The following is a 15,617-nucleotide window of genomic DNA, read 5'->3' as shown; positions in this document are numbered from 1 at the left end:
AACCAGGGAACCCGGACAAGTCACCCGTCCAACCCCACACACAGCGAAGAAACTACATAATAAAGAGAACTCCACAAACTGCAAAAAGAGGGAAAGGCCTCCCCAAGCAAAGCAATATAAGCAAGATGAAGAGGCAGAGAAATACCCAGCAAGTAAAGGAACAAGATAATTGCCCACCAACACAAACAAAAGAAGAAGATATAGGGAATTTACCTGATAGAGAATTTCAAATTTTGATGGTGAAAATGATTCAAAATCTTGAAAGCAAAATGGAGTTACAGATAAATAACCTGGAGAAAAGGATTGAGAAGATGGAAGAAAGATTTAATAAGGACTTAGAAGAAATAAAAAAGAGTCAATATACAATGAATAATGCAATAGATGAGATCAGAAACACTCTGGAGGGAACAAACAGTAGAATAACAGAGGCAGAAGACAGGATAAGCGAGCTAGAAGACAGAATTGTAGAAATAAATGAAACAGAGAGGAAAAAAGAAAAACGAATTAAAAGAAATGAGGACAATATTAGAGACCTCTGGGACAATGTTAAACGCTCCAACATTCGAATCATAGGAGTCCCAGAAGAAGAAGACAAAAAGAAAGACCATGAGAGAATACTTGAGGAGATAATAGTTGAAAACTTCCCTAAAATAGGGAAAGAAATAATCACCCAAGTCCAAGAAACCCAGAGAGTCCCCAACAGGATAAACCCAAGGCGAAATACTCCAAAACACATATTAATCAAATTAACAAAGATCAAACACAAAGAACAAATATTAAAAGCAGCAAGGGAAAAGCAGCAAATAACACATAAGGGGATTCCCATAAGGATAATAGCTGATCTTTCAACAGAAACTCTTCAGGCCAGAAGGGAGTGGCAAGACATACTTAAAGTGATGAAAGAAAATACCCTACAGCCCAGATTACTATACCCAGCAAGGATCTCATTCAAATATGAAGGAGAAATCAAAAGCTTTACAGACAAGCAAAAGCTGAGGGAATTCAGCATCACCAAACCAGCTCTCCAACAAATGCTAAAGGATCTTCTATAGACAGGAGACACAGAAAGAGTGTATAAACTTGAACCCAAAGCAATAAAGAAAATGGCTACGGGATCGTACTTATCAATAATTACCTTAAACGTAAATGGGTTGAAATTTTCAAAAAGGCTAGGAAACAATTCTCATAGCCATCAATAGTTCAGTGTTGAGTTCATGAATAGTTTTTAAAGTTTGGGACAAACTGTAGTATTTGCTGTTTGAAGTACTATTTGTAATTGGCATATTACGATGTAACATTGGTCTTCATTTCCAACTTAAAACGCCTAAAAATGCCTAACAGGTTTTTAGATTTGTGAATTTTAATTGAAATGTATTTTATGATGTTACTAAACCTGCAGAAATATTGAAATATTTCAGAGAACTTATTCACTGTACATTTAATTTATTTTATTTATAAAAGTTATGAACTGTAAAAAAAATAAAATAAAATAAAGTACTAATCTTAAAAAAAAAAAAAGGCTAAGCACTGAAGAATTGATGCTTTCAAATCATGCTGCTGGAGAGGACTCTTGAGAGTCCCTTGGACAGCAAGGAGATCAAATCAGTCGATACTAAAGGAAATTAATCCTGAATATTCATTTGAAGGAATGATGCTGAAGCTCCAATATTTTGGCCACCTGATGGGAAAAGCTGACTCACTGGAAAAGACCCTGATGCTGGGAAAGACTGATGGCAAAAGGAAAAGGGGCAGCAGAGGATGAAATGGTTAGATAGCATCACTGATTCCCAGGACCTGAATTTGAGCAAACTCTGGAAGACACTGAAGGATAGGGAAGCCTGTAACACTCTAGTCCACGGGGTTGCAAACAGCAGGACACAACTTAGTGACTGAACAACCACAAAATGTTCAACAGTCTGTTTAAGAAGTTGTTGGATCTCCTATACAGTATTCCCCATTATACAAACTATCTCAACCAGGACGCTGTAAAGCAAGCAATAGAAGGGCAAAATACAACAAAATCATCATTTTTCATTATAGTAAATCAACAAGTGATGCTGAAAACTGAAATAAGTTTTAAGCTGCAGCATGAATGTGATCTTTGAGATATGGAAGTAAACACTAATAAGATAAGTAAAAGAATTGAAGGTGACTGTCTCTGAAGAAAAGGCAATGGTTGTGGCAGACAGGAAAGAACTGTGTTCATATTTGGCTCTTGAAATAATATGTGTATATAACTTTGATAAAAATAAAGTAAAACATTAACAGTAATAACAAAAAGAGATACAGCTCCACTCCTATAGTGTTTATCTACTCTGTATATTGTCTATGATAAATCCTGGTTTATCATTTAGAACAGTCTCACAAAAATTACTTACTATTTACTCAGTTTGAATATAAATTATTTTGAGTATTTGTCAAATAAAAGTATTCAAACAAAGGAAAGCTGAATACCACAAAAACGGAAACACTTTATTTTTCTTATTTTACACAGAAACTTGATTTATATTTACATAACTCTACTTTGGAATTCTTATTTAATATTTATAACAAACACAGAAAATAACCATCTAACACAATTATATGCCTGGAAGTGTAATAAGCACTGAAACACAGAAATTATCCTGTATCAAAGACCTCACAGTCTAAAGGGGTAGACGGTCAAACAAAAATTAAAATATGACTGGTGCTAAGATAAATAAACATATTACATTTATCTAACTGTAGAATATCTCTTACATACTGAATTCAGAGTCAAGGTTTAAACCTCTTGTTTACCCCGATTTACTTGTTGCAGGCTTGTACAAGTTATTTAACTTCATGCCTCAGATTGTTCCTGTCTTCTGACCGCATATAGGATATACTAACAGGCAAACTTATGAGTTTGTAAATGGAGTAAAATAAAATCCAAGAGCTTACAAAAATGGTAGCTCTAAATCCACCACATTAAGTATAAATGAACTAAACACTCCAAATAAAAAGGCACAGATTATCCAAATGGATAAAAATGTAAGACCTGATAATATGCTAACCACAAGAGACTCACCTTAATGAACAGATAAAAATTAAAAGCTGGAAAATGATAAACATACAGTAAGAATAAGATTGTACTGTCTACATTAACATCAGAGAAAATCTCATGATTATAGACATAAAAGGAGCATTTTAAATGATAAAAGGGTCAATTCATATGGAAAAAAAACTAATCGTCGATATGTGTATACCTAGGTACAGAGCTTCAAAATATATGAATGAAAACTGACTGAAATAAAAGGAGAAATAAACAAATCTATAATTGTAATTGAAGATTTCAATATTCCTCTCTCAGAAACTGTAAACCAACTGGGAAGGAAATCAGTAAAGACAGAGAATGCTGGAACAACACCTAACCAAACTGACTTTACTGATATTTATAGGACAGTATACCCAACAATTATAGAACAAACACTTTTTTCAAGTGTACACAGATCAGATAAAGGCAGATTATATTGTAATGGGATACCACTATACACACTAAAAACAAAAAGACAAGATTATACCAAATATTGGTGAATATATGAAGCAAATGAACTCTAATAGGTTGCTAGTTGGAGTAAAATGGTACAACCACTCTGGAAAAATGGCTTCTCAGTTTCTTCAAATTTAAACTTATACTTACCATATAATCCAGAAACCCCACTCTCAGGAATTTATCCAAGAGAAATGACAATGTATGTCAAAGAAGTCTTACACATAAATATTAAATACTTACTTTTAATAACCAAAAACCAAATATCTATCCTCAAATGAATAGGTGACAAAGTGTGATATATTTATAAAATGCAATACAATTCAGCATTAAACAGAATGATCACTGATACATTCAATAACACAGCAGATTCTCAAAAACATTATGATGGGCAAAAGATGCCAGACACAACATTTCTGGGGGCTTGAATTCCAAAATCAAAGTGTTGGCAGGTTTGGTTTCCATTGAGGTCTCTCTCCTATGCTTGGGCTTCCCTGATGGCTCAGCTGGTAAAGAATCTGCCTTCAATGCAGGAGGCCTGGGTTCAATCCCTGAGTTGGGAAGATCCCCTGAAGAAGGCAACAACTACCCACTCCAATATTCTAGCCTGGAGAATTCCATGAACTATATAGTCCCTAGGGTCACAAACAGTCTGACATGACTGAGCAACTTTCACTTTCTTTTCACTCCTATGCTTACAGACTCTTGCTACATCTTCCTGTATCATTTCCTCTGTGTACATGAGCTCCTGGCATCTCCTTCTCTTCTTCCAAGGACAATCAGTCAGACTGGCCTCAGTCCCCACCTTAACGTTTCATTTTACCTTAATTACCTTTAGTTACATTTGAAGGTTCTTGGAGTTGGGACTGGAACACATCAATTTGGACATAACAAGCCTCCTAATTGGACTTTCACCATTCAGTTTGGCTCTACTCTGCACAAACAGCAACATGATGACTTGTAAAATGCAAATCTGATAATTTTTTATCATAATAGTAATCCCCTGAAAACACTTCAGGGAGACTCTACTGTTCTAAGGATAAAGATCAAAATCCTCTAAGAAGCTTTAAATAGTCTTATGATCTGTTCCCTGCTTACCACACTGGTGGTGTCTCCTGGCTACTTCCCTTTTACATTCTAGGTACAGTCATTACACGCACAAAGTGTAAGAACTGCTTTCATTTATTAAAAAGTGCTTGACCTCTGTTGTCAGGAGGCCTCTGCCCATGTTGTTTTTTCCCTCTTGCTTGATTCTCCTGCTCTTTCCTACTCTTGCTCATCTTTCAACCCTCGGTAAGGTCACAGTCATCTTCTCTGGGAAGCTCCCTCACGACTCCCCTCACTCTGCAGCAGTCAGGCTCCTCATGTGTTCCCATAACATCCTCTATTCTATATCGCAGCACACACATGACTTCACAATTGACTGTGTCTAGATTCCCCACTAAAATCTCAAAACATAGTTCATTTCTTTTGGGTACCTGTAGTCTTGGAATAGTGGTTCTCAATATGTATATGTATTTTTTGTCACTCTACATTAACAACAGACTCCCATAAGTAAAATCATTCATGAAACTCACTATTTTAGTCTAGGGGCGTCAAACACACAAAACATTGTACATGAGATTTAGGACAAGTCTTATTCATTAACAGGCACTGCTTGGAGAGGTGATAGAGGAAATAAAATAAGGAACTGTAGAAACCCTGATTCAGGTTTTCCTTCTTAGAAAATGAGTTAATTACTATAAACTGTCTATTTCAATAACTTTGAAATCAAATTAAATAATGCTAAAGAATATTTAGAGCTTAAAAAAATTACAATATAAAGTGTTCAGTTGCTCAGTCATGTCCGACTCTTTGTGACCCCACAGACTGTAGCCCACCAGGCTCCTCTGTCCTTGGGATTATCCTGGCAAGAATACTGGGTGGGTTGCCATTTCCTCCTCCAGGGTTTCTTCCCAACCTAAGGGTCAAACCTGCGTCTCTTTCAACTCCGCGGATTCTTTACCACTGAGCTGTCTGGGAAGCCCCACAATACAAAGGGATAAATACAACAGATGTAAGCAGAATACTAATACAATCAGTCCCGTTATTCTGATTACCTGTTAAGTTCATCCAGGCATAAGCGCAGTGTTTCATAAGTTGTTAGAGCAATTTCACACTTCCTCTGCTTCACACGAATCAGTTCACTATCCTTTTTGTTACCATGTAAAATAGTGACTCTGAAATATCCCCAGGTGTCCAGCTCATCCTTCCAGTTGTAGAGGACAGAAAGAGGAGCAACTATTAAGAACATCTATAAGAAGAAGAAGAAAAATGTATGATATAATTTTTTAAATGAAAAAGAATCCCAAAGTTAAAACAGAATATCAACTGTCCTATTCTTTGTTTTTTGACACTGTAGTTAATAAGTATAAATACAATTGAGCAACTGAATATATCTAAATTAGAAGACCATCAAACATTACTTTATTGTTATTCTTAAGAAAAAAATAGATACCCGGTCCTGTCCAAAGTAACAGCTATTTTTAAATTTTCCCCCCAAAAGGAATTGAGGAATAAGAAAAAAATAATTCTCTGAAAGAGACAGGAGTATAATCATGATCCCAATATTAACTTCAAGGGCCACACTGGTAATAGAAATATGCAAAGCAGACCAGGTTTTTTTTTTTCTTGAAATGTATGGTTTTCCAGAGATCTCTTTCCGTTTCACTTTTCTAGTCCATTTCTTTCCCCCCTCTTTCAGATACTATCAGTTGATGACCTGGAAAATTAAAACAATTAGAAGAAAATTTCCTCTTCTCTTACCACTGGATCAATAACCTACCTATATTTACTTCCATATATTCTGCCCTCCCATCTATTACCATGGGTGTACTGTCCATATCTTTATTTAAAGACAAACTCTGAACTTACATAGTGGCTCCCATTACTTCCTGTCAACCTGAAATCAATACTGAAGAAACTGTCCCCAATCTGCCCAACATGATTAAATTTTGCTTTTTAACAGAACACATATAAACACAAACATGTTCTAATATTTCTCAATAAATAAAACAAACCAAATTTATTGTTCTCAATAAAACAAAATAACAACAAAAAATTCTTCCTACATCTCTCTCAAGCTATTAAACCTATGTCTCTCTCAAACTATTACCCATCACTTTACTTTCTTTATAGCAATGATCCTCAGGAGTTATCAGTACTTATTGTCTCTACTGACTCTCTTCTCTGTTTTCTCTTAATTCATTTAAGTCCTAATCCATTGAGATTAACAACATATATCTGTCAGTCTTCAAATAAATGTTTTGGGGTTTCACTGACTTTTCCTATACCAATTCAAAATCCTGCTGTCATCAACCATTTTAATTTCTAATGTTTTTATCTCTTACTGTCACCACTGTTCCTGAGCTATTATCTTTAATAGGGTTTAAGTAAGTTTCTTTCCTAAAGTTTTATACTTGTTCCTACTGATAAAGATGAACTAATTAAATATACTGAAAATTTTCAGTTTAACAAAAAATAAAATAATACAATATTACTCTAAACCCTACACTCTCTTCTATGAAGCATTTCAGCTGGGCCATTTATCAGCTGTAAGATGTCAAGTCTGTGACTTTCTTTTAGAAACAGAAAAAAGAAAAAGAACAGAAGATTAATTCTCAAATAGTTTTGTCTTCTACTTGGAATTCATTCTATGAATTCCATTTTTCTCCTTCAATAAACAATTGGGGCTACAAGTAAAAAGCTCCTGCTCCTACCCTCTTTTCAATATTACACAATGAAAATGTCATCCAAACACCATCTGAGCGCTTTGAGCAGTTTTCCACTTAAGAGGTCATTTACCAAAGGTGTCAATAAATGTAAAGATTTCTAGAATCAGCTTTATGATTCCAATAGAAGTTTAAAAATTAAGACATTCCTTATTGATATTACTGTTCTTCAAATCTGTGAAAAGTAAATCAAATGGATCATTAACTAATTTTAATTCTAAAAGAGAAACGAGAACTGAGCTATGCCATTTGCAAAGTCCAGAGAAAGTATAAAAGAAGAATAACTTGAAGTATTTACTATCATGTTGTGAAGAATACTTAACTTAATAAGCCTTATTTAAGCAAAGGATGCCAAAACAATAAAATGGAAAGAACTGTCCAATTGCTAAGTCACTAGTTACAAAGCAACTCTATTTATTCTGAAGTCAATAAACAAATTTACAAAACTAGGTCTAAAATGTAATATAAATAAAATTTAAATTTGCCCACTCAAAGTTATTAAGAAATCAACAGAGGCCACATTTAACAGTACAACTACAGAATATTAAATTACTTTTATCTCTTTCAACAAATTTAGTTGAACTATTGGGTACATGCTTTTCAAGTTTCATTCTTTCTGTACTATTGCTTTAGAAAAATGATGGGTTATGTACTGTGACAAAATACCCAAAGACGTTTTTCATGTGTGAAGATTTTTGTGGTAGAAGTAGTTATAGTATTAACAATTACCAGAACCATTTCTGAGCACTTACTATGTGCTAAAGACAGTGCAAAGTACTTGACAGACCTTAACTCAATAATTTTACATAAAAGAGGCTAGAAAGTAGAACTGTTTTATATTTCCTTTTTAGAGATGATAAAACTAAGGTGTAGAGATGTTAAATAATATGCCCAATGCCACAACGTTATTAAGTAGCAAGATGAAACCATGCCTGTGTAATTCCAAATCTCTTAACCAACAACAATATAACACGTTCACATCTTAAATCCATTGTAACTACAATACTTTGTGCTATGCTTAGAAAACAAAGGTGTTCAGTTGATAAATAAATTAATGAATGAAGGCATGTGTCAATGCCAAGGTAGAAAGACGACTGTGTATTCAAAAAACAATGACCAAGCATGACAGCCAAAGCAAAAATTTCATACTGGAGGAAGGGATGTATCAAACTGAAAAATAAAATGTACCTATATTGAGAGGACTTACAGACCATAAAATTGGAATTTTTACTACTTAACTCAAAGTTCTAAAGCATATAACCTAATTCTTCCAAAATGTCAAATCTAATTAATTTACATACTAACTATGCATAATCTTTCCTTGGTATACTCTGGTGATTTAATATATGGAAATTTACTTTGAGAATCTACTCTAGGAGCCTCTCCAAATCCTTTTTAGAAAAACAGCATAACAGTAATACTAAAATTTGACAAATATTCTAACAAAGTGGCAAGTTATAGACAGATATCAGATCAATTTTATACTGTGCAGATCAATGGTTAGTAAAACAATAAATATCACCTGTTGCAATTAAACAGAATAATCAAAACATGAGAATGGAAATGACAAGTAAAATTACTTCCAATTAAACATAACAACAAACTGTGGAAAATTCTTAAAGAGATGGGAATATCAGAAAACCTGACCTGCCTCTTCAGAAATCTGTATGCAGGTCAAGAAGCAACAGTTAGAACTGGACATGGAACAACAGACTAGTTCCAAACAGGGAAAGGAGTACATGAAGGCTGTATACTGTCACCCTGCTTATTTAACTTATATGAAGAGTACATCATGAGGAACAATGGACTGGATGAAGCACAAGCTGGAATCAAGATTGCCTGGAGAAATATCAATCACCTCAGATACGCAGATGACACTACCCTTATGGCAGAAAGTGAAGAAGAACTAAAGAGCCTCTTGATGAAACTGAAAGAGGAGAGTGAAAAAGTTGGCTTAAAGCTCAACATTCAGAAAACGAAGATCATGGCATCTGGTCCCATCACTTCATGGCAAATAGATGGGAAAACAGTGGAAACAGTGGCTGACTTTATTTTTGGGGGCTCCAAAATCACTGCAGATGGTGACTGCAGCCATGAAATTAAAAGATGCTTCCTCCGTGGAAGAAAGGTAATTACCAACCTAGACAGCATATTAAAGAGCAGAGACATTACTTTCCCAACAACGGTCCATCCTGTCAAAGCTATGGTTTTTCCAGTCGTCATGTATGGATGTGAGACTTGGACTATAAAGCAAGCTGAGCACCAAAGAATTGATGCTTTTGAACTGTGGTGTTGGAGAAGACTCTTTAGAGTCCCTTGGACTGCAAGGAGATCCAACCAATCAATCCTAAAGGAAATCAGTCCTGAATATTCATTGGAAGGACTGATGCTGAAGCTGAAACTCCAATACTTTGGCCACCTGATACAAAGAACTGACTCTTGTGTAAAGACCCTGATGCTGGGAAAGACTGAAAACGGGAGGAGAAGGGGATGACAAGAGGATGAGATGGTTTGATGGCATCACTGACTCAATGGACGTGAGTTTGAGTAAATTTTGGGAGTTGGTGATGACAGGGAGGCCTCGCGTGCTGCAGTCCATGGGGTCACAAAGAGTCAGAAACAACTGAGCGACTGAACTGACTGAAAACAGAATAAACAAAACGTAAGAATGGAAATGACAAGTAAAATTATAACTATTTGAAGAAAACATAAATAAAACAAATAAATGAATAGCAAATCAACTACCAAGAATATTCAAGAATTAAGAAAGTCAAATCTATAAATACATGCATCACCTTAAATGACTCAGACCAGACTGACTTAAAACTTACATACTGAACATTCCAAAAGCAGCATAATATATTCTTAAATTCACATGGGACATTCTCTAGAAAACATCATATGTTAAGTCACAAAAAAGTCCTAATATATCTATGAAGGTTGAAATCATGTCAAACACATTCCTGACGACAATGGTATGAAACTAGACATCAATTCTACGAGGACTGCTCAATTCTATGAGCAACTCTAAGTGGAAAGTTCAGTGATAAACGACTAACTCAAGAAAAAAGACAATTTTCAAATATGCAACCCAACTCTACACCTTAAGGAACTAGAGAAACACACACTACAAAATGAAGCCCAAAGTTAGTAAAACTAGGGAAATAATAAACATCAGAGAAGAAATAAATGAAATAGAGACTAGTAAGGCAACAGACAGGTTAATAAAACCAAAAGCTGATTCTTTGCCAATACAAACAAAATTAGAAAACCTTTAGTTAGATAGAAAGAAAGAAAGAAGGCTCAAACAAATAAAATCAGATATAAAAGAGAACTTAAAGCAGATCGGTTCAGTTCAGTTAGTCATGTCCGACTCTGCGATCCCATGAACTGCAGCACGCCTGGCCTCCCTGTCCATCACCAACTCCTGGAGTTCACACAAACTCATGTCCATTGAGTCAGTGACACCACTGAACCATCTCATCCTCTGTCGTCCTCATCTCCTACCACCTTCAGTCTTTGCCACCGTCAAGGTCTTTTCCAATGAGTCAGCTCTTCGCATCAGGTGACCAAAGTATTGGAGTTTCAGCTTCAACATCAGTCCTTCCAATGAACACTCAGGACTGATCTCCCTTAGGATGGACTGTTTGGATCTCCTTGCAGTCCAAGGGACTCTCAAGAATCTTCTCTAACACCACAATTCAAAAGCATCAATCGCTGGTGCTCAGCTTTCTTTATAGTCCAACTCTCACATCCATACATGACCACTGGAAAAACTATAGCCTTGACTAGATAGACCTTTGTTGACAAAGTAATGCCTCTGCTTTTTAATATGCTGTCTAGGTTGCTCATAACTTTCCTGCCAAAGAGTAAGTGTCTTTTAATTTCATGGCTGAAGTCACCATCTGCAGTGATTTTGGAGCCCCCAAAAATAAAGTCAGCCACTGTTTCCCCACCTATTTGCCATGAAGTGATGGACCGGATGCCATGATCTCAGTTTTCTGAGTGTTGAGCTTTAAGCCAACTTTTTCACTCTCCTCTTTCAGTTTCATCAAGAGGCTCTTTAGTTCTTCTTTACTTTCTGCCATTAGGGTGGTGTCATCTGCATATCTGAGGTTATTGATATTTCTCCCAGCAATCTTGATTCCAGCTTGTGCTTCATCCAGCCTAGTGTTTCTCATGATGTACTCTGCATATAAGTTAAATAGCAGGGTGACAATGAAGAGCCTTGACATACTCCTTTTTCTATTTGGAACTAGTCTGTCGTTCCATGTCCAGTTCTAACTGTTGCTTCCTGACCTGCATACAAGTTTCTCAAGAGGCAGGTCAGTTGGTTGGTATTCCCATCTCTTGAAGAATCTTCCACAGTTTACTGTGATCCACACAATCAAAGGCTTTGGCATAGTCAATAAAGCAGAAATAGATGTTTTTCTGGAACTCTCTTGTTTTTTCAATGATCCATCGAATGTTGACAATTTGATCTCTGGTTCCTCTGCCTTTTCTAAAACCAGCTTGAACATCTGGAAGTTCATGGTTCACGTATTGCTGAACCCTGGCTTGGAGAATTCTAAGCATGACTTCACTAGCGTGTGAAATGAATGCAATTGTGCGGTAGTTTGAGCATTCTTTGGCATTGCCTTTCTTTGGGATTGGAATGAAAATTGACCTTTTCCAATCCTATGGCCACTGCTGACTTTTCCAAATTTGCTGACATATTGAGTGCAGCACTTTCACAGCATCATCTTTTAGGATTTGAAATAGCTCAACTGGAATTCCATCATCTCCACTAGCTTTGTTTATAGTGATGCTTCCTAAGGCCCACTTGACTTCACATTCCAGGATGTCTGGCTTTATGTGAGTGATCACACCACTGTGATTATCTGGGTCATGAAGATCTTTTTTATATAGTTCTTCTGTGTATTCTTGCCACCTCTTCTTAATAAAGCAGATACCACAGACTTAAAAAGGATTATAAGAGACTACTATGAATCATTTTATACGAACAAACTGGACAACTAGAAGAAATTTATCATGTCTCATTCTTAGAAACATACAACCTACTAAGACTGAATCACAAAGAAATAGAAAACGTGAACACAACATGTCCAACTAAGAAAATTGAATCAGTAACCAAAAACAACCAAAAAAAGTTCAGGAACAGACAGCTTCGCTGGTAAAATCTACCAAACAGTCAATGAAGAATTAACACCAATCCTTCTCAAACTCTTCAAAAAATGGAAGAGCAGGACGTGCTTTCAAACTTATTTTATGAGGTCTGATACCAAGATCAAGATCAGGATACAAGAAAGGAAAATTATAGGCTATATCACTGATGAACATAAATACAAAAATCCTCAGTGAAATATCAGCAAACTGAATCCAACAGTACATCAAAATGACTTTATACTTTGGACATGTGAGATTTATTTCAGGGATGCAAGGATGATTCAACATATGCAAATCAATCACATGATACACCATAGTGACAAAATGAAGAATAAAAATCATACAGTCATGTCAATGGAGGAGAAAAAGCATTTGAGGAAATTCAACATCCGTTTACGATAAAAACTCAACAAATTTGCTATAGAGGGAACATGCATCAACATAATAAAGGCTATATATAACCAGCACACAAGTAAGATCAAACTCAATGGTGAGAAATGAAAACTTTGCATGTAAGACAAGGCAAAGAAACAGAGATGCCCATTTCGAGAGCTTTTATTCCCATAGTACAGAAAGTCCTAGCAAAAGGGGGGAAGAAATCCAAACTAGAAAGGAAGTAAATTGTCGCTATTTGCCAATCATGTAGAAATAGGTAAAAAACCCTAAACACTCTACCAGAAAACTGAAAAAACTGATAGAAAAACTGAGCAAAGTTACAGGATATTCAATTCAATACAAAAAATCTGTTTTATTTTTATACTAACAACAAACTATTAGAAAGTGAAATTAAGCAAACAATCCCATTTATAATTGTATCAAAAAGAATAAAACAACTAGGAATAAATTTAAACAAAGAAATAAAAGACTTGTACACTGAAAACTATGAGATATTAATTTAAAAAATTTTAATGTCATAAATAAGTGGAAAGAAAAATCGATGCTCATGGATGAATAAATATTGTTAAGAAATCAATAAATGGTGCTGAAAAAACTGATACCACATGCAAAAGAATGAAACTGGGCTTCTATCTTATACCACACACAAAAATGAACTCAAAATGGATTAAAGATTTGAAACTAAGACCTGAAATCACAGAACTTCTGAGGAAAACATAGGCTGTAAGCTCTTTAACGTCTTGACAATGATTTTCTTGAATTAACACCAAAAGCAAAAACAAAAAAGCAGGACTACATCAAACTAAAAAGCTTCTGCCCAGCAAAGGAAATAAATAAAATGAAAATGAAACCTATTAAATGGAAGAAAATATTTGCAGATCAATGTATATAACAAGAGGTTAATATCCAAAGTATATGAAGACTGCAACAGCAGAAAATCAAACAAGTAGCATCATTTGCAAGACAATAAACTAAAGAAATAGTGTATAGTAAGTAAAACACTGGAAAAATTTTTTGTCTAATCACCAATGAAATTGCAGCTGATTCTGGTATTATGATTGCTAGAAAAATCATCCTTCTCTGCCTTAATCTGATTATGAATTTTATACAGAACGACTAAAGTTTTACCATACAAGACTGCAGTATTTTTAAAGTTTTGACAAACAAGATAGTAGTATTTGATTCATCTTCATGAAGACTGAATTTCAATCTTAACAGCCTAAATCTAAATAATCATTCCAAGAATTAGTATTTGAAATGCAAAGTTTGTTTCTCTTCCTCTAGGAATTTATTCTTGGCACAAAACCTCTACTTCACACATTCTTAGATGATTTATTCACCCCTGAAAATGTTAAAAATATATATAAGATGTATCATGTAACACACATACATAACTCAAACTCATCACTCCTTAACTGATAACATTTAAATTCATTAAAAGGATATTTTAAAGTGGTTCTAACATTAATTTTTCAGGATTCCACTGCAATTTTGGTATAAGCATAATAAATACAGGGATATTTATTTCTCTTCCAGCTATTTCATAGACTATCTTTTAAAAATGCACAAAATTTTAAATCAATCAAAACAAATTTATCTTTCATAAATTTCATCACACAAAATTATAATTTTTGTTCACATAGGCTTCTGAGGGATATTGTAGGATATCACTTGTAATCTCATCAAAAGCGTTCTTTATAGAATTCCAGTTCTAATGACCAACTAAATTCATTTATTGATGTCATTAAAACAAAAGAATATAAAAATATATATCTAATAGTGGTAAAATGCTTGGAAGGGCACTACCAAATACCCTTCATAACATTTTTGAAGATATATTTGAGGACCTGAGGAATTCATCCTTTACCTATGTAAGAGAAAACTCCTCCCTACCCCAAAAAAAAACCCCACAAAGTGAATTTTCCTAGAAGAAACCTAAATACAACAACAACCAACAAGATAAAACAATAATATAAGCTCAACAAAGAACAGGCAGTTGGAAGGACTAGGTCATGGAAAGTAATGGAATGTTAAATATAAGTTGATTAAATTATCCAACTAAAAGACAGTGTGGTTGATTAGAGTAAAAAAAAAAAGACCCAAATATATACTACCTACAAGAGATTCACTTCAGCTTTAAAGACATATATAGACTGAAGATGAGTAAATGGAAAATGATATTCCATGCAAATGGAAACCAAAAAAAAGCACGCATAGCTCTTTTATGTCATACAAAATAGGCTTTAACCCAAGCACTGTAAGAAGAGTGCTTGAACTGACAAAGAGTCAATTTAAGAGGATGTAACAATTATATTTGGACTGTGAAGAAAGCAGATCGCCAAAGAATTGATGCTTTTGAACTGTGGTGTTGGAGAAGACTCTTGAAGAGTATCTTGGACTGCAAGGAGATCCAACCAATCCATTCTAAAGGAGATCAATCCTGGGTGTTCATTGGAAGGACTGATGCTAAAGCTGAAACTCCAATACTTTGGCCACCTCATGCGACGAGTTGACTCACTGGAAAAGACTCTGATGCTGGGAGGGATTGGGGGCAGAAGGAGAAGGGGACGACAGAGGATGAGATGGCTGGATAGCATCACCGACTCGATGGACATGAGTTTGAGTGAACTCCGGGAGTTGGTGATGGACAGGGAGGCCTGGCGTGCTGTGATTCATGGGGTCGCGGAGAGTCGGACACGACTGAGCGACTGAACTGAACTGAACAATTTTATTTATACACCCAATATCAGAATATCTAAATATATAAAGCAAATTAT

General features: G+C 35.1%; 1 protein-coding gene across 2 annotated transcripts in view; it reads right to left on the bottom strand.

Annotated features, from left to right (window-relative positions):
• The window catches only part of ERCC6L2 (ERCC excision repair 6 like 2), a 156,742-nt gene that overhangs the window by 110,280 nt on the left and 30,845 nt on the right, over positions 1 to 15,617 (bottom strand). For both annotated transcript variants that reach the window (XM_088838103.1, XM_088838104.1), the window contains one exon: positions 5,608 to 5,801. In XM_088838103.1, the coding sequence (XP_088694229.1) occupies positions 5,608 to 5,801 (194 nt within the window). The remainder of the gene's footprint in view (positions 1 to 5,607; positions 5,802 to 15,617) is intronic.

The sequence above is a fragment of the Moschus berezovskii genome, chromosome 7 (genome assembly GCF_049115385.1).
Source record: "Moschus berezovskii isolate FMDL1 chromosome 7, NW_MosBer_1.0, whole genome shotgun sequence".
NCBI classification, from domain to species: Eukaryota; Metazoa; Chordata; class Mammalia; order Artiodactyla; family Moschidae; genus Moschus; species Moschus berezovskii.
The sequence above is the reverse complement of the archived record's forward strand: the minus strand, read 5'-3'. Positions and strand labels throughout refer to the sequence as shown.